General features: G+C 43.1%; 2 protein-coding genes across 2 annotated transcripts in view; both read right to left on the bottom strand.

Moving 5' to 3' along the window:
- MYOM3 (myomesin 3) overlaps positions 1–5,893 on the bottom strand; it is a 32,807-nt gene extending 26,914 nt beyond the window's left edge. Inside the window, exons 1-4 of the mRNA XM_089478501.1 lie at positions 5,818–5,893; positions 3,287–3,418; positions 1,509–1,583; positions 359–518 (exon numbers count right to left, since the gene is read on the bottom strand). Coding sequence (XP_089334627.1) covers positions 359–518; positions 1,509–1,583; positions 3,287–3,393 — 342 coding nt within the window. The 5' untranslated portion in view covers positions 3,394–3,418; positions 5,818–5,893. The remainder of the gene's footprint in view (positions 1–358; positions 519–1,508; positions 1,584–3,286; positions 3,419–5,817) is intronic.
- Positions 5,894–9,851: 3,958 nt separating this feature from the next.
- Positions 9,852–24,065, bottom strand: LOC149305033 (interleukin-22 receptor subunit alpha-1-like). The gene is made up of 7 exons (XM_089478624.1): positions 23,828–24,065; positions 20,639–20,771; positions 17,828–18,006; positions 16,764–16,951; positions 16,490–16,625; positions 12,687–12,811; positions 9,852–12,144 (listed from the first exon to the last, which is right to left on the bottom strand). Exons 1-7 carry the CDS (start codon positions 23,868–23,870, stop codon positions 11,116–11,118), a joined length of 1,833 nt encoding a protein of 610 aa, XP_089334750.1. The 5' UTR covers positions 23,871–24,065; the 3' UTR covers positions 9,852–11,115.
- Positions 24,066–25,052: the final 987 nt, after the last annotated feature.

The following is a 25,052-nucleotide window of genomic DNA, read 5'->3' as shown; positions in this document are numbered from 1 at the left end:
GGTTCGAACCCTGGTCCCCAGAGTTGTAGTCCAATGCTCAAACCATACGCCAAGCTGCTATCTCCCAATCCATTCTCTTAAGTCAGGCATTGTTCCTTTGCAAAGGTGTGGTTGTGCGACGATGCTCCAGATGGAGCCATTTGCAAACTTCCGGAGTAGCCTTAAGGCTGGTAGGTGGCTGTGGGCGGAAAGTTATGCTGGTGCATGACTAAGATGCCCTATCTGTCTATTCTGTCCGTTGAACTTTACCCAACTTCCATTGCTGCTTGCATGTGAAACCAAAGCAAACATGTTCAACTGCTGGGCTGAGTTCATCTTTCCAGCTGCCCACCCAGCCAAAAAACCCCTCTCCTCTTACCTTTCTCCGGAGGGCTTTCCTGTCTGCCTTCACCCGCAAGAACCGACAGTTCCTAATGACGTCTTTCTCCAACTTCTCCATGTCGTTCCCAAACCGAACCTGTTTCTGTCCTCTCTCCTCCAGCTTCAGAATAGCCGCCTCCCGTCTCATCCTTCTTTCCCTGGGAATGAAAGCAGAAAATATCGGATCCTAGAATCAGAACTGGAAAGATTGCAAGGGTCATTTGGTGCAATTCCCTGTTAAAGGCATCAATAGTGGGGTGCGGAGGGTATGGACTAGACTAGGTAACACCCTAAGGCAATGATGGCGAACCTATGGCATGTGTGCCAGAGGTGACACTCAGAGCCCTTTCTGTGGGCCCATGTGCCGTTGCCCCAGCACAGAGTTTGCCAGAGTTTGTTACTAGAAAGCCAGCGGGACACAGCACTTTGTGATAAGTAAGTGGGTTTTGGGTTGCAGTTTGGGCACTCGGCCTCTAAAAGGTTCACCATCACTGCCCTAAGGCCATCTTAACCAAAATTTGCCATCTTGACCATACTCTGATGTTACCTGGTCCCATATGTCCTGGTGTTCTTCTCTGAAATGTTGGAGGGTATGGACTACACATTCCAGCATTCCTCAATGATGCTGACACAAGCTCATGGGAGTTGCAGCCCAACAACATGTGGAGGGCCACAAGTTTCTCATTCATGGTTTATATCCACTCCTGATTTACAACCGCTTGTCACACAGATTCTGTGCATACTTACCTAGACTGCTAAAATAAAATGACCCTTATGAAACTCTCTTTGGAGTTTATCACACTGAGGTTGATTTCGGCATTGAAGAGAGATTAAAGCGCATTTAAAGCATCCCGCAAATGAAGCAGAAATGGCGAGTAATTGCGTGAATGATTATCACAATTGCATGAATAAAGTGATATCGGAAATGAATTGTCGCTGAAATTCCGAAAATAAAAAGATGTGTGTTGATGCTTCTTTGTGACCACTTTAATGGTGGGTTTTATGCAACGTCGTGTGAAATCGTTGTGCGTAATTACGCGATTTTTCCAGGATATTCACGGGATAAACTCCCAGTCTCCTTTGTGTGATAAACTCCTTTGTTTTAGCGTTTTTAGAAAATATTTATCTGGTAAATTGTTTAGGCATACCATGATTCTTCTGCTGTCAATGCAAGGGCGGATGCAATGGATAAATCTGACGCAGTGAAGCTTTCCTCTTCCTCGCTGTTGCAGGGAAAGAGTGGAGAAAAATAATAAAGGAATGAAGAAGCAAAGACAGATTTGGGGGGAAGCGGTACAGAGTTAGTACAAAAAGGGAGATGAGACGACAGAGGTTCATCAATAAACAAATCATTTTGCATGGATAAATAGAAAATATTCTATTACCAACATAACTGGTGTTAGATGACCAACTATGGAAAAGTTTGGCCTGTTCACAGTCCATAAAAACCATCAACAATCTAGCTGTCAAATTAATTGTTCCATACCTTTAAGTCATTTCTGACTTATGGCAACCCTAATAAGTTCCCACCACTGGGTTTTCTCCGCAAGATTTGTCCAAAAAGCGTTTACTTTTGCCTTCTTTTGAGGCTGAGAGTATGTGACTTGCCCAAGTTCACCCAGTGGGTTTCCATGGCCAAGTGGGGATTCGAACTCTGGTCTCCTGGAGTCCAAGTCCGGCTCTCAAACAACTATACTATGCTGGCTTTTTTTGGGACAAAATCTAAAATCTACCAATTCAATTTAAAGTTATTTTCATTGCAAAAGGGGGAAAAAAAACCCCATAGTGATGGCAAACTGTTATAAAAGCGAGTTGAATTTTAACTCAGTGTTCATGACCTTTCCATTTCTCTTTCCATTTCAATTTATAGAAACAGGAGTTTGCTTATCATCGTGTCCTTCCTCACCCTTTCCTTTATTATGATTTTATTTTATTTGTATTTTTATTGTGATTGCCTAGCCTTTCCCCCTGATTTTATTATGATTTTATTTTTATTGTGATATATCGTGCCACGAAGAAGCCTTGGCCAAGGACCGAATGGCCTTTTAACATTTTAATAGCTGCCCCCAGAAGTATTAGCAGGTGCAATTCAAAGAAGAGAGAGCTGTTTTCAAAGAGACTTTCTATTGCTGCTGCTGTATTGTCCTTGTCTACAGACTTTACTGGAGGCTATTTTAAGTTGGGCCGTTGGCCTCCTTGAGGATTACATGCAAAGATTAAAAACTCCTTAGGGGAAATAAATACCGCTGCAATTCTATTTGTGATCCCTGGTAGCCTTCATGTCAGTGGAGGTATCACGCAGGGAATTGTATTCTATGGTGTTTAAACTAGAGTCAAAATGGCATTATTACATGTTGAAAGGAGGCATTAAAAAGTCCTTCCTGAAATAAGTTACGCTGCAGTTCAGCCCGTGTTCATGAGCAGCTTTCACGTCCGTGGGCAGAACACAAATAATTATAGTCATTATTTAAAAGTTTGCATTTGTCTAACCGCCTGTCAGCTTATGTTAATGTTATGCAAACCTGAGTCCTCTTTGTGTTTTATTAATTTTTAAACTTCACGTTGCAAAGGGTTCTCAGGCTGCATCTGCACTGCAGAAATAATGCGGTTTGACTTTGACTGCCACGGCTCAATGCTATGGAATCCTGGGATTTGTAGTTTGGTGGGGCACCAGAGCTCTAGGATGACAGAAAAGGCTAGGTATCTCACCGAACCACACACGAATCTTCCAAATCTGGGGACATTCATAGCTGGGTGTTGACAGCCCCAAGATAGATTTTGTATGTTCCGCAAAGATTTCTCAGCACCAGTTTGGTTTCATGCACTCGCAAAATTGTTTGCATTTGGAAAATATGTTCGTGTGTGGATCAAAAAGCTCTATTTCCTAACACTATGTCCCTTTCTTTCCTTAACTCACTGCCTTCACCTTGTCTTGAACTTGGCCTTCCTTGTTGTAGAGGTCATTTGCAGATCTCGGTGTCTCTCTTCCTTCTGTTCTTCTTCCCTGCGTTGGAAAAAGGTTCGCCTTTCCATGGCGGATGCTTCGGATGTGACTCACCTGCCAGAACAATAACATGTAGGGAAAAGCAGATGGGACGAAGAGGAAGATTGAATAAAGAATAAAGGTACACACATGGGCAGGCATTCGGGTATCTTTTGGATTTGTTGGACTACAACTCCCATGGGCACCTGCCAGCATCCTCAGTGGCCAGGAATGATAGGATTTGTCATCCAAAAAGTCTAGGGGGCAGTACGTTGTCTGCATCTGCTTTGAGGCATTTCTATTCACTTTCCCTGAAACAGGGATTTCCATTCTATTTTTTGGGAGAGGGCATTTATTGGACATTTAGTGGGTGGATAATGGACTGCTGTTGCTGTGTGCCTTCAAGTCATTTCTGACTTATGGCAACCTTATGGCGAAAGTATCATGGAGTTTCCTTGGCAAGCTTCTTCCGAGGGGGTTTGCCATTGCCATCCTCTGAGGCTAAGAGAGTGTGACTTGCCCAAGGTGGGTTTCTATGACTGAGCGGGTATCTGAAATATTAGGAAGAACGTCCTGAAGGTAAAAACAGATCAAGAGTGGAATATAGACTGCCTTGGAGTGTGATGGTGGACTCTCCATCTTTGGAGGTCTCTAAATAGAGGTTGGATGGGCATCTTTCAGGAGTGTTGCAATTGTGTATTCCTGCATGGAAAGATGCATTTTCTATTTTAATTAGAACCTTGAATACTTTTAATATAAGCTGCTGATGCTCAAAGGCAAGTAATGGGTTTTAAAATAGCTCAAGGGTTAAACCACATAAGTGTGCGAGCGCAAAATACACAGGCTTAACAACACATGTGTTGCTATCACTCTCGCGCTAGGTAAAGCTCAGATGAGGAGCGGGGCATACAATTTCATCCTGATAGAAGGAGGAAGGCTTAAGGAACCCCAGCAAAGAGGAGAAAAAGGCACAATTGTGTTTTCCTAAATTCAGAATTGAAACCTCGTTTAACTGTTGCGAAAAAGATATAAAGAAAATAAGAGATGCTTCAAAGTTTAGTTAACTGGATTGGAGGAAACTAAAGATCTGCATTCTACAATTTGGTGCCCTCTGTAGTGTTGAGATCCCCCAAAATGTTGTGGTTGTGTTCTTGTGCGCCTTCAAGTCATTGCCAACTTAGGGTGACCCTAAGGCAAACATGTCACCCTAAGGCAAACTTATGGCAGGGTTTGCTTGGCCAGATTTGTTCAGAAGGTAAGATTTGGCAAGATCTGACACATCACAGGGTTTTCTTGGCAAGATTTGTTCAGCCTTGCTCCGAAGCTGAGAAAATGTGACTTGCTCAGGGTCACCCAATGGGTTTTGATGGCTTAGCAGGGCTTCAAACTCTGGTCTTCCAGAGTCCTAGTCCAACACTTAAACCACTACACTGTGCTGGTTTCACTATTGCAATTTGAGAAGATACTTCATTTCCAACCAGGAAAATAGATTCTATCTATATTGGTGTGTGTTTGAATGATCAGCTGTGAGCGAATGCGCTTGCTGTGCAATGGTTGATGCATAATGACATCACTGGGGATTCCCTGATGACATCACCAAAACAGACCATGTGACACACATGGATCTGTTCAGCAAGGCTTCCCCATGGTTTTCGGCCACATCCCCACCATTTTAGGATGCATCTACACTGTAGAAATAATGCAGTTTGACAACACTTTGCCGTGGCTCCATCTTACAGAATACTGGGATTTGTAGTTTTGCGAGGCACCAGTACTCTTTGGTCAGGAAGGCCAAAAACCTTGTAAAACTACAACTCCCAGGATTCCATGGGGATGGAGTTCCAGCGCTTAAAGTGGTCTCCAACTGCATCATTTTTTAAAAATGCCTTTTTCTGCACCGAAAAACTGCATGCAAATATTTCGGAGAATAAGTCCCAAATTGCGAATAGGCTTTGAAAACTACATAGTTTTGTGCCCTTTGCAGCTTGCAATGTGTTTTAGAAAGGATAAACGCAAATCATGCACAACACTTCCAGATGGATTCAAAAGACCACAAAGTCCCAGGTTTTGTTCCTGCTCTTTATGATTTTATTTTGGAGATCCATACACATTTTTGTTTGTCGAAGAATATTTTCTATCATTTTCTATCAGAGACTTTTTATACTGGCTCCCCAGGTCAGTTTATTTTAACCCAGTATAAAAATGGAAAGAGCAGAAATAAAATCGGAGACTTTTCAATCAGAGTAAACAGACTTGGATCCAGATATAAAAGGTTAAAAGTTAAAAGTCCATGGAGGGACTCCATTTCAGTACAGCATTTAGCTTATACAGTATTAAAAACTGAGAAGATTGGTCTTTTAAAGTAAACTCTGAGAAGTGGGAATGATTCACCCGTTCATGCAAGATGTATCGAAGACTCATAAACAGTATTTTAAAGTTTAAAGCAAGATAAAGGAAGAGGGGGAATGTCTTACCTTTGTTTTAATAGGCCTGTGAGGAGCAAACCTTCCTCTTGCTTAAGTTGTGAATCCCAAATGCACCCAAAATGCCACAGCAGCCTGGCATCGATGCCAGTCCTGAAGAAAGATCAAAGGACAAAAGAGTGATGGCATTAAGAATGACGGGTGTCCCCGCAAGAATGTGTCCAAGGGTAAACTGCCCACCCTTCCAGCCTTAAATATAGCATTATCTCATGTCATTTCAATGACAATGGAGAGAAACATCCAGGATTTATGACCCACAAACAGCTCTCTGCATGAGCGACCCAGGATCATTTTTCTCGGCCAGAGAGTATTTCTGTCCATTGTCAGAGCAGAACAAGAAAGAAGAGATGCACAGGCTGGTCCTGGGGGCAAAAGGAACGAGTGTGGCTCCTTTCCGAAATCTTCCTACAAACTGAACGCTACTGCCTTCTTTAGACAAGTTTTTAAGTGGGTAATTTTAGGGAGGGAAAGACTGCGTCTAAATGGGAAACATAACTTTAATAGGAGGAAATAATGGATGGTGAAGAAAGTGGATAAGAAGAAAACCAACCCATTTGAGATGTAATGCTGGAGAAGAGTGTTGAGGATTGTGTGGATGGCCAAGGAGACAAACAAATGGATCCTAGAACAGATCAAGCCAGAAATATCCCTAGTAGACAAGATGACCAAATTTTGGTTGTCGTACTTTGGACACATCACAAGAAGGCACAACTTATTGGGAAAAGACAATAATGCTAGGAAAGTTGGAAGGCAAAAGAATGAGAGGAAGGTCTCATGCTAGATAGATGGATTCAATCTGAGAGATCGTGGGCATGCTTTTGCAGGACATGAGCAAAGCAATGGAGGACAAAGGGTCTTGGAGATGTCTCATCCACAGAGTCGCCATGAGTTGGGGGTTGACTCAAGTGCAGCTAACAACAACAAGCAACAACAAGTCCTACAATCTATTGCTGTCTTAAGCACATGCATGCTACAGATAGCACACAACTCCCTTGTTGCAACGGCTTCACTGGCTGTTGGTTTGTTACTAGGCACAATTCCTAGCGCTGTTTTTCACATATAAAGCCCTACACAGTCCAGGTCCAGGTTATTTGAAGGACTGTATGCTCCCATGCAAACCTGCCCATGTTTTGAGATCTTTTGGTGCAAGGTACATCTGGTGGGAACACAGGAGACAGGGCCTTCTCAGTGGCTGCCCCAGGCTCTGGAACTCGCTGTCCAGAGATATTACACTGGCACCCTTCCTACCCGATTTCTGCAAACAGGTCTTTTTCTGTTTAGACAGAATTGAGTGCATCCACACTGCAGAAATAATCCAGTTTGATATCATTTTCACTGCCATGGTTCCATGCAATGGAATCCTGGGACTTGTAGTTTGTTCTGGCACCGAGCTCTCTGACAGAGAAGGCTATATGTCTCACAAAATTAGAATTCCCAGAATTTCATAGCATTGAGCCATGGCTGGTGGTGTCAAACTGGATTCTTTCTGCACTGTGGATACACATCCCTAAGTGGGATGGCATTAATTACTTTTTAAACTTGTGCATTCTGTGGATTTAACTATGTTTTTTTTAAAATTAATCTCTTGTAAGCAGCCTTGAGTCCCGAACTGAGAAACAGGTGGAATATAAGTAAATTTAATAATAGTAACTCAACTAAGGAAGCGATGGTCTGTGCCTTGGGTTTCCATCTCACAATGCAAGCTGTACCGACTGATGTGGTGGCATTTCATTACTGGCTGACTGGCATCACCTGGCATGTTGCTGACATGGGATCCCCAGGCAATTGCTTAGAAAAGCATGCCGCATCAAGGGCTTGGAACGCAGCCCTTGGCAAGGGCAGCATGCACCCTTTACAGCTCTGGCCTTCCATGGAAACAGCAAATGAAACAGATGGTCAGCTAGGAACAGTTACTAGAACTTTCTCAGTCTTCCAGGCCAGCATGTCCAGAGCACCCATCTGAGGACACAGACATCTTACCTCCCATCCGGAGTAGCCAAATCCCAATTAATTCCTTGCATATCCAAAATATTCTGGAAAAGGATGGTTGCAAATGAAGGATGCAGCCTGGTGCAACTGTCATTTTTTCCACACTCATTTTTCAATGTCATACATTTGATTTTTATATGCTTTTCCCCTACATTTTCCAGCCCTCCTTTAAAAAATTAGAAAACCAATCCATCCCAGGTGGCTTTCAAAATGCTATTCAAGATTTCAGCAACTCTGTTGTTGCACAATTCAACAAACTCTGCTCTGTAAAGTGAAGCTTCCTCCTTGCGGCTTCTGCTTCCAGGAGAAGGATTACTGATGAATTGCCCTTTAATTTGTTAGTTCCTGTTTTTATCCTCCCCCCCCCCCCCAGAGAGTTGGGGATTTACATTAATAAGAGGAAATTGACAATTTGGAAACTGATGAAATGAGATGGATGAAGTAAGTGCCTTTTCTTTCTGATAAGGAACAGGCTTGGTGATTTTCCAGCACTTTGTCAAAATCCATCTCAGTTATTGTCATAATAATACTGGGAGTTGATTTTAAACTAACAATAATCAATCTTTAAATAAGGAATCAGTTTTAGAGAATAAAGGGGGATATTAGGGGTCGGCTTATATAGCATTGGTTGCCTTTTGTTCTTAGGTTGGTGTCCAAGATTTATATGTTGCCTATTGTATATTTACATCCAGCTTTTATGATTGTTGTTTTTTTAAATTTGTCCATTGTCTCATGGTTTGTTGATTGAGATAAAGGCATTGATTGATTGATTGATTGATTGAACTATTGCTATTATCGTGCTTTTCAAAAGACATTGTATAAGAAATAAGGTAATGCAACTTACCTGATTTTATATCCTTAATGGCACCTGGGTGGAAGGATGAACTGTTGAACAGATCAATAAAATCTTTCCTGACTGGTAATATTGGGAACCAGTATGGCATAGTGGTTGAGTGCTAAGACAAGAGCTCTGGAGAGCAGGGTTCGAATCTCAGCTCGGCCATGGAAATCTACTGGGTGACCCTGGGCAGTCCACACATTTCATTCAGCCATTGGTTTAGGGATGGAAACAATGTTCACAGTTATTTACTCCCAGGTGGAAAAATGGATTAAGCTCCACCAGGAGGAACAGTGGAACGTTAAGAATTTTGCACAATTTTGTACAATGTTTTATTTACATTTGAATTTCTTCCATTTTTGCAGGGGTCTTGTGTCTCTAATCCCTGCAAAAGTGGAGGGCCAACCATAGAACCATGGTATAAACACATTGTTCAAAAGCCCAACCTTTTGCCTCTTCCTCCAACCACCCCTCACTACTAGTTATATTACTGATGATGTAGGAGTTTTGTATCACTTACAATGTCTTGGTTTTCTGCAAAGAGTCTTGAAAATTCTTTGCTCCAGGTCCATATAATTGCCCTCTTAGGTACTCTTTCAGTTTACATACTAATAGCAGTTTAATACTACTTCAGTTGTCAGGATTGCCACAGTGGTATGGTTGCATACTATGCAACACTGGGATTTGTAGTTTGTCGAGGCACTAGAGCTCTTTGGGCTGAAAATTCAAACTACTTCGTGAAACTACAAACCCCATCAGAAGATGGAAATACTGCAATTGTCTCGTGTGAAAGACAGATTGGAGTATAATTGTGTAGAATAAAGCAATTGGCTTCACACAAAGGAGAACTTTGTGATATGAAGGCGTTACTTTTGGGATTGGGAATTGCCAGGTGGTTTATGAAAATTACTTTGCTCCAAGCCATGTGAAAGATTTCTTTGTTGAGGCTACAGCAGGGAGATCCAGAATCTTGCACTTCTCCACGCAACATCTGACTAATATATTTTATGACATATACAACCGATCTCTGATAATCTCATGATCATAAAACATGCTCCGGCAAGCTGTGGAGGTCTGGTCCCTTGAAATGTTTTTTATTCCCCTAACCATTTCCTCAGTGCTCAACTTTTATTAAAAGGAGTAAAAGAGAAGTCAGTAGCCATCTGCCTTAACAGAGATCTAAGGAAAACTAGGGAACAAGCTTTATTTGTTTTTCACTGGTTAAATATGTATTCAGCCCATAATACGTAACCTATAATTCCACCATACGGTGCTCAAGGTAGCAAAAAGTAATAAAATAAAATCAAAATAAACAATCAACATAATATGAAAAGAGAAGCAGATAAAACCCTTCAATAAAACCGCTAGAGACCGCAGTTAGTTGAAGATATGAAAACACAGTAGTCACACGGAGATAAGCACAAAGGTCCATCTGAATAAAAAATGCTTTGTGCAGGGATAGGTCAATAGAGGACAAAATCTATTCAGGGGAAATTTCCCCTGTGGTCAACACTCATGTTGGCTTAAACAAGGCAAGAGTTGTACTCTAAGGCCTAAATCCTATGGTTAATTCCAATAAATTGAATCAATAGAACCTACATATGTGTTGACACACCAGATTCCCATTGGATGGAATGGGTCTATTCCAGATGAGGCTAAGAATTAAATGGAGTCCCAGGTGGGAATGATGGAGCCCTCCAAGTATTGTTGGACTTCCATTCCCATCAACCATAGTCGATCAGGAATGCTGAGAGATCTGGAGGATGTTATAATTCCCATCTCTGGTTGAAGACTCCCCCAAATAACTTCCAAGCTTTGACCAGATATGCCTTTTTGACAAAACCCTGATGGAAGCCATGCAAAAAGGTTCTCTAGATGTTCTCCTCAAGCTATCTAAAATGTGGGGACCCACAGTAACAGGGATGAGGGTGGAGGGATGTCTCACTTCCAAGATGGCTGGATGGTGCCTTTAAAGCTGGCGCTAAAAGGAGCTATCCACGATGCTGAACCTTTCCTCCAAAACAGAGCCAGCACTTTGGATAGCTCCATGACACTTCAGATTAAACCCCATTGACATGGGAGCCAGCTAAAGGTAACCATCCTGCTGCCAAAAACTTTGAATCAGCCACATGAATTCATTTCTTACACTTTAATGAATCATAGAGTTGGAAGAGACCATCTAGTTCAACCCCATTCTGCTGTGCAGAAAGACACAATCAAAGCATTCCTTGCGATAGATGATCATCCAGACACTGTTTGAAAATCTCCAAAGGAGCCTTTGCCACTTTCAGAGGCAGCGTCTTCCACTGTCGAACAGCTCTATACTGTCAAAAGACATTCTTCCTAATGTTTAATGGAATGGGAAGAAGTGGGATCACACAGAGGAACCAGGGATGCTGAGGACACATTCCCTTTCGCTCTGTTTGGAGGCATACATTACCATACCTATCCCAGGACTGTATTTACGAATAAAGGGCTGCATTTTCATCTGCTTCGTGATCCCACTGTATTTTCAGTCCCAAGTCTCTGAACAGGTCTGTGAAGGGTCTGCTGTTTTGAGCAGAGTCCACGGCATTTGGGATGGTCCTCCCAAGAGAGTCCGGCTCAGTTTCTAACCCTTGGCTGACTGGGTTTGCACAGTCCGTCATTTGGCATCCAAAAGGTTGCCACTGGCTAGTGGTCCAAGCTAAGGAATCCCAACCCACCCACTGTCCGGTCCTGTGATCTTGACACACATTTGGGTGTGTGCCCTGTAACAATAAAGGTTGTGTCTGGAAGGGTAAGAGCGGGTCAGCCTCTAAGATGGTGTCCTGGCTGATTTCTAGGGATGATGGTAACAGTTCCACCGGTTGCTTCCTGTAGCTTCCTGTCCCTTCACCCACACTTTCTTCAAGAAGGGTGTCATTTGTATCTTGGTTGGGCTGGATCGTCCTATTTTGGGATGTCATTGTATCTTGGTCATTCTCCTGATGCAGTTGTTCTGCATTTTCTGTCTCCTGTTCAGCCTTGTTCATCCACCACCCACTTTTGACCTCTTCTGGTTTCTGTGCTTTATAAGGCCCACTGTTTGCAATGTTTTCAACACTGGAATCAGGCTCCGTCACTTGCTTTGGTGGAGAGTTCGTCTTGTTGATGCAACTGGTGCCTTGGATGCACAATCCATATGTTAAAGTTGAAGGATTAGCATCTGTCGTGCTTGGCGGATTCGGCTTAACTATTTGTGGAGCGTAGCCTACTGGGAGATGATCTGCTGGAACCGCAGGCTGAGTTATGCTCCTGGACGACGGCAGTTTGGCTTGTTCCTGGTAAGCTGTTTCTGTCAAACCGAATAATTTATGGTGCTCTTCGAGGGTTCCCAGAAGATGGTGGCTAACTTGTGGTGTGATCTGCATCTCTGGAACATCTTGTGCCGACTTGGACAGGTTGTAAGGGATCAGAAAATGTTCCACCTTTGGCACAAGAGGCTGGAAATGAGAAACGCCCTTGAAATCCTGCCAGGATTAAAATAAATTTATTGATTAATTAATTTAATTGATATCCTGTCCTTCTCCTGGTACAGGAACCAACAAACTGAAACAAAGTGCGAATGAAACCTATTTGGTAGCAAAAGTTTAAAAAGCACTAAGCAAACAATTTAAGAGCAAAAACAACTAGCAAAACAAGAGCTTAAGAACATGATGGGTGCATCTACATTGTAAAAATAATGCAGTTTAACACCACTTTAACAACCATGGTACCATCCTACAGAATCCTGATCTGGAGCATCACAGCTCCCCAAATGTCTTCTTGCAAATATATTTCTAGAAGAGAGACTAAGTAGTCCCACTTTCTGCATAATGCACCCAGACACTTGGTGTATATTCCCACAACAGCCATAGGAAAAGAACAGCCAAATAATAACAATTTTTTAAAATTACAAGGATTATTTTTTCTCCTCACTTGGTGCTTTAAAAAAAAGTACACACAATGTCTTGCAACTACAAATTCTGGCTCATTTATGACACCCTTTGCAATGCTCAGTATAAATACCTACCAAAGCTGTGGGCTGTTCTGAAGTGTACCGTTTAATATTCTTGTTGATCAAGTAGTATATTGCTCCAAAGATCACCACTATCACAAATAGAATCACCACAAACAAATATGGCATCCAGGTGCGGTCTACGGAGAGAAAATAGGTCATCCATTATCTGCCATCAGAGAAGACGGAGAAGATGCCTCAGGCAGCAAAACCTGGACCCCGGCCATTCATTATGAGCATCTCATGTTGGAAGACAGATCCTGTGTATGGCACACCAGCCTTGTTGTGAATCTTTGCATTTTGTGTCCTATTTTAAGGGTTGCAGTGGAGGACATGGTCTCAGACTAACTTCAGTGACCAGTCTAGTTTGCATCGATGCCTAGATTAGGGGTTTCCATTTTGTCCTTTCTCTCAGGCAGCAAAAGATCTTGGACAACATTCTTGAAAGACAACAAGCCTTCCTGGTAGGGGCAGCTGGTGGCCTTTCGTTCCAGTTTATCTGCTCTGTCAATACATGCGCTGGTAGCCTCATGCCTCAACTTCTGCAATGCACTCTACATGGAGCTACTCTTGTGCCTAGTCCGGAAACTTCAAATAGTTGAAAATATGGCAGCCAGGTTAGCCACCAGAACAGCGAGAAGTGACTGCATAACTCCTATCTTAAAATCTCTTCACTGGGTGCCTATTAGTTTCCGGGACAGTACAAGGTGTTGGTTATGACCTATAAAGCCCTTCATGGCTTGGGTCCAACCTATTTCCGGGATTGCCTCCTTCCATATAATCCACTCTGCACACTCAGCTCCTCTGGGAAAAACCTATTACAACCAACTAAGACTAGATTGGCTAGAGTTACCCAGAGGACCTTTTCATCTGCCGCTCCCAAACTATGGAACGGCCTGTCAGAAGAGATCTGAAATATTAATAATCTTGACAGCTTTAAGAAGGCTGTCAAGACGGATCTCTTCCGACAGGTCTTCCTTGACTAACCCACTTGATCTCATGATTATTGTGTAGAACACCCCAAAATGACCCATCTCTTTATCATTGTCTTGATTGTTTGTCGTCTGATTGTCTGATTCTTTTAACTGATTGTTTTATGGCACGGTGGGAGGGAGGGAATAATGAGATATATATTTTATAACTGTACGATGTATTTTATATTGTATTTTATTCTGACTGTAAGCCGCCTCGATCCAGTGGGAGAGGCAGGGTAATAATAATAATAATAATAATAATAATAATAATTATTATTATTGCTCTGGAGTTTAGTCCAGACTTTAATGGTGCTTCCTACTGCTGTTGATGTTATGCAGCTTTAAGGTGACCCAACATATGGTGACCGCATCCTAGGGTTTTCTTGGCAAGATTTGTTCAAAGGAGGTTTGAGACTGCAAAGTGCTTTGAAAGTTCAGACTAAAACCCAGAGCGGATGCAGCAGCCCATGGACAAAGAGGCCACTAAAAGCCACTTTTTTCCCCTGGACTGTTCTGACCTTCTAGCTCTTAGGTTTTAAAGATACCCAAGACTGGGCTGAGCTTATAAAAAGAATAGCCAATCTCTCCAACTGAGACTGCAGCCACACAGCAGAATTCATGCAGTTTGAAACCACTTTAACTGCCGTGGCTCCATTTTATGGAATCCTGGGATTTGTAGTTTGTTGTGGCACCAGAGCTCTCTGACAGTATCTCACCAAACTAGGAATCCCAAGGTCCTATAACATGGAGCCATGGCAGTTAAAATGGTGTCAAACGGCATTAATTCTGCAAGGCAGGTGCAGCTGCAGATATGCCTCTTTGCATAGGAAAGATGCCCAGTTGGGAGTAATGGTGTTTGTGCTTTCAGTGCAAGGGTCTCTGCCACATCGCCACATCCGTAGCGGCACAAAGCCTTGCAGGAATTGATGGCAAACCTTTGCATATATGGGAGGATATTAGGGCTGCATATTCAGGGGTGGGTTTGGCACTAGATCTAACTTGATTCTTTGCCCCTGGCACTTTCAGTTTCTTGGGAGGAAACAAGCCCCGTTTTTCCCACAAAAATATTGCCGTTTATAATGCCCCCCTCCCAGTTTGGCAGGAAACACACAATGGGTGTGTTTGGACATCACAACAAGTCAGAACTTTAAAGAATTCTGAATTGTTGTGAATGTGCCAATGCAGGCTCCCGGTTACAAGTGGGAGCTGCTAAACAATGGAGGAAGCATGCAAATCCATGCAACATTGACAGACAGAAAAACTGAAAGACATGTGTTTCTTCTTCTCAAGCCAGCAACACTTAAAACTTGCTTTTTTGTCCTCCAACACCTGGACTTCTGATCTTGTTTTCTTTCTACTTCTACTTCTACAAGCTCTGTTTGCTGCTGTTATGTTTCCAGGCACCATTCAAACGACTAGTTATGATTTATAGAGCCCTATAAAACTTAAGTACAGACTATTTGAAGGACCGTAGCTTTTTATATGAGCCTCCCAGACCCTTCTTTCAATCCAGTGGGGATTCGTGACAGAGTCAGCTCAAGTCTAATCTGCACTGCAGAAATAATGCAGTTTGACACCGCTTCGACTGCCATAGTTTAATGTTATGGAATTATGGGTTTTGTAGTTTTGTGAGATCTTTGGCCTTCTCTGTCAGAGAACTCTGATGCCACATCAAACATGGCAGTAAAAGTGGTATCAAACGGCATCATTTCTGCAGAACAGATGCAGTCCTAGAAGTTTATCGCATGGGGCATAAACCGTTCCCCAGCGTGTTCTAACGGGGACGAGCGTGGGCGCGCATGGAGCGCGATGGGCACCGGTTGGGGCCCAAAACGCGACATTATCGCATGGAGGAACGCCGCCGCCGCGCGTTCCCATTTCGTCCCAATTCTGTTCCAGAGGGCGCCATTTCTGGGGACGCTTTGAAACAGTCCCCAGAAATGGCGCCCTCTGGAACAGAATTGGGACGCAATGGGAATGCGCGGCGGCGGCGGCGTTCCTCCGTGCGATAATGTCGCGTTTTGGGCCCCAACCGGTGCCCATCGCGCTCCATGCGCGCCCACGCTCGTCCCCGTTAGAACGCGCTGGGGAACGGTTTATGCCCCATGCGATAAACTTCCTAGTCTACTTCCTTGGAAGTTGACTAAGTCTACGAAAACTGATGCTGCAACTTCTTTTGCCGCATTAATATTAAAGATGCTACAAGATCACTTTGCATACTGATATTCTAGACTAACCTGGCTATGTCTCTGAATTCTACACCTATTTGCTAGTACGCATGACACCACCAACCTATTAATCCCATTAATAACTGTATATAGGTGGCTGTAAAAATATAATGCTCCCTGGGAGTTGGAGTCCTGCAACTCTTTGGAAGGCCTTCAGAGGGTTGCAGAGTTTATAAAGACAGAGAATAGATTTAGAGCGATTAAGGACAACATTACATTGTGCGGCCAAATCATAAAAATTGGGAATCCACTCTAGAATCTGCACAGAGAGGGCAATGCCCTTCCTTGCCTTGCCAGTAAGTTAATAAGTTTCAAATCCAGATGATAATCGTTGTTTGTGTTTAACTAGAAGTGGAGCACAAATGTTTTTGAACTTCTCTTTCTCACTGCCCAAAAGGAGGAGTGTGCAACCTGGCGCTTAGGCTTTGTTGCGTCTCAAAGACTTGATGGTTTATTGTGATGTGCAAACAAACTAGTTTACTGTTTGCCATAAACCATTGGCCAGTGTGGGTGAATCGCCAACTCTCTCCAAAGTCCCCCCCCCCGCCCCCAGCAGAATCAAAACAAAACTGGTGCTACTTAAGATCAAATGGGCATGAAATAGTAGAAGCCTCACCTGGTAACGTCCTCAATCGAAACACATAGGGCTTGCTGGTTTTGTGTGCAGTTTTGATGTGGATCGTTCCATTGTACTCTGTGCCTGCATCCAAGTCCGTGATTTCAAATTCTTCACTGCTCACAATCTTTACCCACTATATATACACACACATATACAGAGAGAGAGGGGGAGAAAGAGTTGTTTGAGAATCCTAAATGCCTAGTAAATTGGAGAAAGAGATTTGGCAGCCTTTGCAAAAACTGCCATTCTGCAGACCCTATTCCAGCCTTACCTTCTGCTTCGTCTTTTGGGAGAACATCATTATTTCGTACTGCACCACATGGCCAAGCTGGCTGAAAATGTCTGCCACAGTTAGGGTCTGGTTATCCTCATCTCTCAAAGGGGTATAGGGTGGCTGGATGAAGAACTTTATGGACTGGACGCTGGGGACAGATTTCACCATCGGACTCCCAATAATAGCTAGGAAGGACAAAGAAGAAACAAGGGATTCGTAAAGGGCTGAAAAGGCAACACAAGATTATTCAGGGACCTTAGCGCTGGGGCTTTGGTAGTTGCTGTGTTTTGCTTTGCTTTTTGATGGGCCAGGTTTCTTAAATATTGACTTTCCATTCTTAACAGCCCTGGTACTCAGCTGGGAGGAAAAAAAAAAAGGAGTAGGGATGTAAGAACCAATAATGTATTCAATTTTTGTAAAGGTCAAGCAATGTGAAGTCGAAGGCTTCGACAGCCGGCATCCATAGCTTTTTGGGGTTTTTTGGGGCTATGTGGCCATGTTCTAGAAGAGTTTATTCCTGCTGTTTTGCCAACATCTGTGGATGGCATCTTCAGCATCTGTGGTTGGCATCTATGTTTCTCTGAAGATGCCAGCCACAGGTGCTGGCAAAACATCAGGAATAAACTCTTCTAGAATATGGCCACATAGCCTGAAAAACCCACAAAAAATTAAAGGTCAAGCAATTAAGGATTTTATCTCAGGGGGCTAGAAAAGTGGAATTTTAATATGATAAAAGAGTCTTTGGTCGGCATCTATCACAAGACATAATGTCCGTCTTCTTGCTATCTTGCATTCCACACATTACTCTTGTGCATCTTTTCATTGATGGGCGAAACCCATCAATAGGCTCTATAGGCCAGAAGTCACTTCCTATTTTTAAAAGATGGCCATCTCCTGGCCTACAATGGCTAGCAGGGATGAAAATAGGATTAAATAGCCCCCTGCGTGCCCTGGAGGATATTTGAAAACAATTTCCTACCCAGTGGGGCCGCCAAAACAACTCTTAGGGGCTGCAGTTTGTCCACACTGAGTTCCCAGTTGCAGCCACTGGAACCACTTACTGTGTTTTTGGGGAGTGAACCTGGAGGACATGGACCAGTTGGAGGTGCAACAGTTGGGGATGAGGGCTCTCACTCTGGCATAGAACTGCTGAGAGAAGTTTCCCGTCTCCCGTGTGAGGTTGCAGAAGTGCCGGGTGATGTTCTGGCATTCACTTTTCTCCTTCCACTTGTCCCCATACCTAAAACAAGATGATAATGCTCCTTATAACACTCTTCACACCAGGAGTGGAGGTAGATCAGGAAACAGGTCGCAGCACCGATGCCACAGACCCTAGAAGATTCCTTTCAAAATGTACAGTCAGCCTTCCACCTTTGCGCCTTTGGCTTTTGACTTTCCGGGTGGTTTTTAAATTGTGGATTTTAAATTGTAGATGTGCATTGTTTACATATGTGCACATCTTGGGAAAAGCTTGGTGCAGAATTCAGTATCAAATGTTTGGCTCTTAGCCCCAAAACACTGCAGAACTCATCCAGTTTGACACTGCTTTACCTGCCCAGGCTCAATGCCAGGCAATTCTGGGCATTGTAGTTTTTTGTGAGAGATTTAGCTTTTTCTGTCAGAGAGGTCTGGTGCCACAGCAAACTACGATTCCCAGGATTTCCTAGCACTGCGCAAAGGCAGTTAAAGTGGTGTCAAACTGGATGGTTTCTGCAGTGTGCTTTGGAAAGTCTTGAGAGTGTTTATACAAAGAAACAAAGGCTTAACACCTTTTGCTGCAAAAGCTTTATCGAAATATGTAAATGATCCTTGCACCGTCTACTCTTTACAATGTTCACCATTCTCTTTTATTGCTTTTACTATTTTGGGTGTGACCAGAGAGTGGAGCCTCCAGGCTGCCTAGTGCCTTCTTATCACATCGAAACAAGTAAAAAAAAAAAGAATCATCTTCCATCTTTCCTTCCTTTCTTTGCCTTACGCAACCGCACACCTGAGTTGTTTACCTGTCTGCGAAGAAGAACGTAACAGTTAAGAAATCAGGGCTTAATGAGAGCCTCCATTTTGTACTCATTATCCATGGAAACTCTCCATCGCTTCCAAGAAAGCAGCTCTGGTTACTGGAAAGGTTGGAGAGAAAGCAACCTGGATGCCAAGTTCAGGTATGCTGATGCTGAGGACGGATCCAAAGTACAACACGTTGCAGGGAAAAAACAAAGCTCTGTTGCAAGGGACACGTCAGCGAATCTGGCGGCGTGATGGAACCGGCAGAACAGAAAGCTATCCCAAAGCAATTTTAAAACTAATTTCCCAAATTAGTTAGGCGCTCCTTTGCGGATATCATACTCCCTAGTAAAAAAACAAAATGCACACAGACTATCTATATAACAAGGATGGGCAAAATGAATTCAGATGTGAATTCTGAATTCCTAGCTAGTCCCAGACCAGTGGTTCCCAAATTTTGGTCCTCCAAAGTTTCGACTTCAGCTCCCAGAATCCCCTGCCAGCTTGGTCAATAGCCAGGAATTCTGGGAGCTGAAGTCCAAAACATTTGGAGGGCCAAAGTTTGGGGATCACGGTCCTAGACCAGCGGTTCCCAAACTTTGGTTCTCCATATCTTTTGAATTTCAATTCCCAGAGGCCTCGTCCAACTTGGCCAAATCTGGGACCTGAAGTCCAAATATCTGGATGACCAATGATTGGGAATCACTGTCCTAGATGATGGTAAGGAATGCTGGAAGCATCAGTCTGGAAGCACATGTTTTGCCCACTTCTGGTATCAAGACTGTATTATCGATCCACTCCACCAGCACTGAAGGAAAAAGAGCTAACTAACTTGCTTATTTTTCTTACTTTTCTTTTCCATTCAGTTCCAGAAACTCCCAAGACTTCTATTATTTTGCATGCTCTTTGAACAATTAAGTGAAAATTGCAGAGGATGAAGCGGTTAGTCTTTTTGAAAAATTCGAGCCTGAAAATGGGTTTGCGAAGATTTTTGCCTTGCTGCTCATTGCTTAATTTCTGCGCCATAGGTTTGCATTTGTCAAAAGGGTGGCTCATAGATCAAACAAATGAGTGCTGATAATAATTTAGCGAGAGCCAGTGTGGTGCAGTGGTTTGAGCGCTAGACTATGACTCTGGAGACTGGGTCTGGATCCCAGTTCGGCCATGTACAAACACTGTGTGGGGCAAGTCACACTCTCTCAGCCCCTTTGAAGAAACTTGTCAAGAAAAACCACTCTGGATTTTAATCTAAACTTGAAGGCCTGATTCCCACTACCTTTTAAACCGGATCACAAATTGGTTTGAACCGATTCAAATGACCCCAGTTCCCACTTGAATCGGTTCGCTGAAGCGATTCGGAGAGGGAGGCCATGCGCTAGACTCATTTAACCCATGTGTTTTTGATGCTGATTTTATCCTCATCTTTTTCAATAAATCAATTCCGCACAAGTGTGAACCAGATGCGGATCAGAATCGATTTAAATTTGCCCATCGGCTGGCTGGGGAGGGTCCATTTTGAATTGATTCATTTGTGAACGTGAACCAAAAGTGGGTTATTTTACAGGGAAAAAATGCAATTGGGGCAAATGTAGTGGGAACCATGCTCCGCTGTTGAATCGATCCATTGATTCGGATTGCACACTGATTTATCTGTAAGTGGGAATGAGACCTTAGTCTCAACTTGAAAGAAGCTATCTTCCAAATAGGTTCATCCCCTAGGAGAACTGTTTAAAATCCAGACTAAACCATGGAGCAGATTCATCACCCCACTGACATGGAAATGTTTGCTGCCCCTCTTCCTGCCCTTCAGCACAAATGGATCTCATTGCAAAACAACACCAGCCACCAAGGACAAAGCAAAGCCTCCTTACTTTTTATACTGTACATAATAGAGTGTCCCTGGGGAGGTTTCCTCCCTACTTTCCCAAGTGAAGATGTTTTCAAAGTTGGTGGACAAAAACGCTGCGTTTAGAATGAATGGTGATCTTTCCGTCTGTGAATTCCCTGAAGAAGAAAACGAAGGAATTGGATCAGAATATGAGAATAAAATGCAATCAGAATAAATAATAACATGTGTATCCTCATCACCTTCTTTACACTCACTGAGTAATTTTCTGGATTTCCTTACCTGAACCCCATGGCAGTGGGTCTCAGAGAGACTCTCCCAGGATGACATTTTATTAATCAATCGATTAATAAATTACATCCTGACCTATATCCAAGAATCTCAGGGTGGCAACAATATCAATTCGGGACAGCAAAAAGCAATAACAATCATATATATATATATATATATATATATATATATATATATATATATATCAATCAAGAGCCAGCTTGGTGTAGTGGCATGAGTGCTGGACTAGGACTCTGGAGACTAAGGTTCAAATCCATTTATTTTAGGTGTGGGCAAACACCATGGATCTGGGGGCAAGTTTTCTGTGCCTAGAGCCCCCGAGACTTATAAAAATACTTTTTAAAAAACCCAGAAAATTCACTTTGGTTTTGAAAAAAACACCCTGGCATTTTGTAATATTAAACCGTGGGAGACCTTTGCAAGAAGCAATTCAGCCCCTTTTATCCTGTCCAGAAAAATGGTAACCCACATCAAACCCCAGGGCTCCATTTTGCCAACTTATTCCTTGTAGGGTCAGAAAGAAAGCAAAACTGGCACCTTCATGATACATGAGGTCCACTTTCTGTTTTAAGACTTGTTTGCAAGGACTTTGGCACAAACTCTGATTCATGAACTCTGATCCAGGGAGCGCTGGACTGAAAGCAAACAAAGTCAAGGCCTGAAGTAGCCACTTGAAGGTGTGTCTGTGTGTGGTTTCTCAAATCCCTGTTTTTGGGAGGAAAGGCAGCTACTGCCTTTGACTTGTTGCACACTCAGAGCGTCCTACTGTTGCCACAGCAGCCATCACTTCATAAGATCTTGGTTAAAAGAACTGCAGAAATGGATAAGCTTTGTTGGGGGTTTTCCCACTTGCTAGAAAGGAATGCAACAGGGTGAGGCCAGTAGCCAAAGACACTGGATCCTTTCTTTAACAGTGTGGCAACCAAAGACGCTGACATACTTCCTGGGTTGGCATTCAGAAAGCAGGCCCTTTTCTATACCAGCGTCAGCTTCTGACCCCCTAAAAAGTGGAGTTAATTTAATCAAATACTGGGAATCGCAGTCCAGAAAAGTAACTTTTTGTAGCTCTGAGGCCAGCACTTATATATAATAACAATACACAGTTGGCCTTCCATATCTGTGGATTTTTTATTCACAGATCCAACCATCCACAGCTTGAAAATATTCCATATATATATATTCCAGAAAGCAGACCTTGATATTGCTAAGGGATACCATTTGTATATAATGGGAGTTGAGCATCCATGGATTTTGGCATCCATGGGTCCAGGAACAAAATAACAACAACAACAACAACAACAACAATAATATAATAATAAATAATAATATAACAAAACCCCAAGGGCCCACTGAATAATAATAAATTTTATTTCTTACCTAACTTTCCCCAAGGCATGGGGTAGGTTACAACATAGATTAAAATACAATATACAGTTGGCCCTTTATATCCATGGGATTCTGCATCCATTTGTACATGTTTTTGCATATAACTAAAAGCCAGAGTGGCATAGTGGTTTGAGTGTTGGACCATAACTCTGGAGACCAGGGTTCAATTTCCTGCTTGGCCATGAAACCCACTGGGTGACCTTGGGCAAATCACACTTTCTCAGCCTCAGGGGAAGGCAATGGCAAACCTCCTTTGATCATGCCAAGAAAACCCCATGATAGGTTTGCCTTAGGGTCGCCGTAAGTCAGAAATTATTGGAAGGCACACAACACACACAATACACATAAACAACATAAGCAGCGTACACATGATATTTGAGAGGCTGGAGAGGTGCAAGGCTGGCAAGAGACATGGCTGGAAAGAGATCGAGGATCTGTGAAATGGCAGGAATCCAAATGTTGTGGTCAGTCAGCATGACTCCACACCTCCAGCCATTTCACAAGTCCTTGTGTCTCCCTCCAGTTGCATCTCTGTCCAGCCTTACATCTTGTTCATTCATGTCTTGCATGAACGGAGCACCGAAGCCACTATCTTGAAGATGGAAATGGGCAACTGGAAGCAAAAAGTTTCCATTTTTGGAGGATTTCAGATTTCCAGATTAGGGATGCTCAAACTGTATCATCAACATGATGGATTGGCTGCTGAACTGAAGACTAACCAATTTATTTCAGCATCAGCTTTCTTTGCCAAATGAACTCACTTCACAAAAAGTGGAGTGCAGCTACAAACATTTAGGCTGGGGGAAAATTGGTTTGTCTTCAAGGTGCCACCACCACACTCTTTCTTAAGGGCAGCATCTTGCAAAAGGCTGCATAATATATCTTGGAAAAGGTCCTTTTTCTGTCTACAGTTTCCAGAAACTCCTAGCCAGCATGGTCCAGGACTAGGAGATCTGGGAGGTGTGGTCCAAAAAAGCAACGTTTCCCAGCTCTGCCTTCTAAAAAACGCTCAGTTGAGGTGAAAGTAGAATGAGGGGCTTTCCGATCCAAATTAGGAGCTTTACAACAATCTGTTCACACTCTTAATCTCTCTGTTACACATTGGGGATTATTGTGAGGCAAATCCTGAGATGTACTTTGATTGATTCTGTATTGCATTTTGTTGTCTGTTTGCTAGGCAACAGATGGGCTGTCAAGCAAAACTGGCTTGGCATACTGTCACTGTGACTAAGGCGGTATCCACACTGCAGAATTAAAGCAGTTTGACACCACTGTAAGTGCTATGGCTCTGTCCTGTGGAATCTTGGGATTTGCAGTCCAGGGAGGCACCAGAGCTCTCCAAAAGATAAGGCTAAATGCCTCACCAAAATACAAATCCTAGGATTCCATAGGAGGGAGCCGTGACAATGCAAGTGGTGTCAAGCTGCTTTAATTCTGCAGTGTGGATCCATCCTAAAAGAATCCAAGCGAAGGAAGGAAGGAAGGAAGGAAGGAAGGAAGGAAGGAAGGGAAGAGGAACTGAAGGTAAGTTACTTACCCACTAGGGAACATAACATCCAAAAGAGAAGAAGTTCCTTCATTAATGGCACAGCAAGATTAATCTATGAAGCTAGGCTTCTTTTCCTTAGTCTTGGCTGGATCACTTTTGGGAAGGATCCAGATTCAAGTGTTGGTGATGGTGGGCTGCTCTGGCCAAAGAGTTCATGTGGATCCCACAGAAGTGCATGGAGCAAAGGGAACACTTGTGGCTGCCAGTGTTGGTCCACAACCTCTTCCCAGCCTATGTGCCACAGGCAAATGGTGGCGCACGACTCAAAAGACTCAGGATCCTCCACGAACCCTGAACCAAAGCCAAGTCTATTTCCTGATAAGGTATTTCCTGCTGGCATTCCTCATGACAAGAGGCAAGTTTTTCTGGTCTGGTGGCTTTTTCTCTTCCTCCCCTTCGGTTACCTCAACCGGCAGCAGAGCTCCACATTGCAGCTTGCGGCCAGACGGACTTCTGCAATTCTGGGGCTCCTCTTTCAGGTGGCGAAAAGGGAATCATTCTGAAAACCTTGAAGATCAACCGCAGGAGGAAGGACCAGGGTGTGCCTTTGAAACTCTTTTCATCTGCATCTCATATTTTGTCCAAAAGGACCAGAAAGGATCAGGGTTCTGAAACTCTTTTCATACTCATGTCATATTTTTCTCTAAGAGCCATTTATTGATTTCCCCAAAAAGCCCACAAATGCAAAATAAGACACATATCCCTGGTGCAAGGTGAAATGAGCTACCTCTCTATTATGATCTAGAGATAAAGGAAAATTGAGACTGGTGTTATTAAAAATCTAGGTTATCAGGTGGTGCTCCTTGGCTATGGCGGCTATCCATCCCTTAAGTTACCCAACAGGTCTGTCTCATTGCAGAGCAGTTTATTCCCCTTGACCTCTTTGTTGAACTGGTTTAGGACTTGTTGTCAGAACAAAACAGAGCCACTCTTCTGTGTCAACAGTTCAGTTCAGAGGCGTGCCTGCCCTTCCATTAAACTAGGAGTTTATCATACGGGACGAATCCCATGCAGAAACTCAATTTAAACTGAAAACAACCCACATTCAGACAATGTTCGGGGTTAACCTGAACAGAAAGTTGAAAAAATTGTGTCAATTGTATTCCTGGTGTTAAAAAGTTCAGAAAGCGTGTCCCATGCATGCGTCTCTTCCTCTTCTGGTTACATACCCTTCTGGAATTTGTCTCTTCTGTTTGCAGAGTTTCGTCCATGG

This window comes from Sceloporus occidentalis, unplaced genomic scaffold, assembly GCF_023333645.1.
Source record: "Sceloporus occidentalis isolate IW3139 unplaced genomic scaffold, rSceOcc1.0.p SCAF_13, whole genome shotgun sequence".
NCBI classification, from domain to species: Eukaryota; Metazoa; Chordata; class Lepidosauria; order Squamata; family Phrynosomatidae; genus Sceloporus; species Sceloporus occidentalis.
The sequence above is the reverse complement of the archived record's forward strand: the minus strand, read 5'-3'. Positions and strand labels throughout refer to the sequence as shown.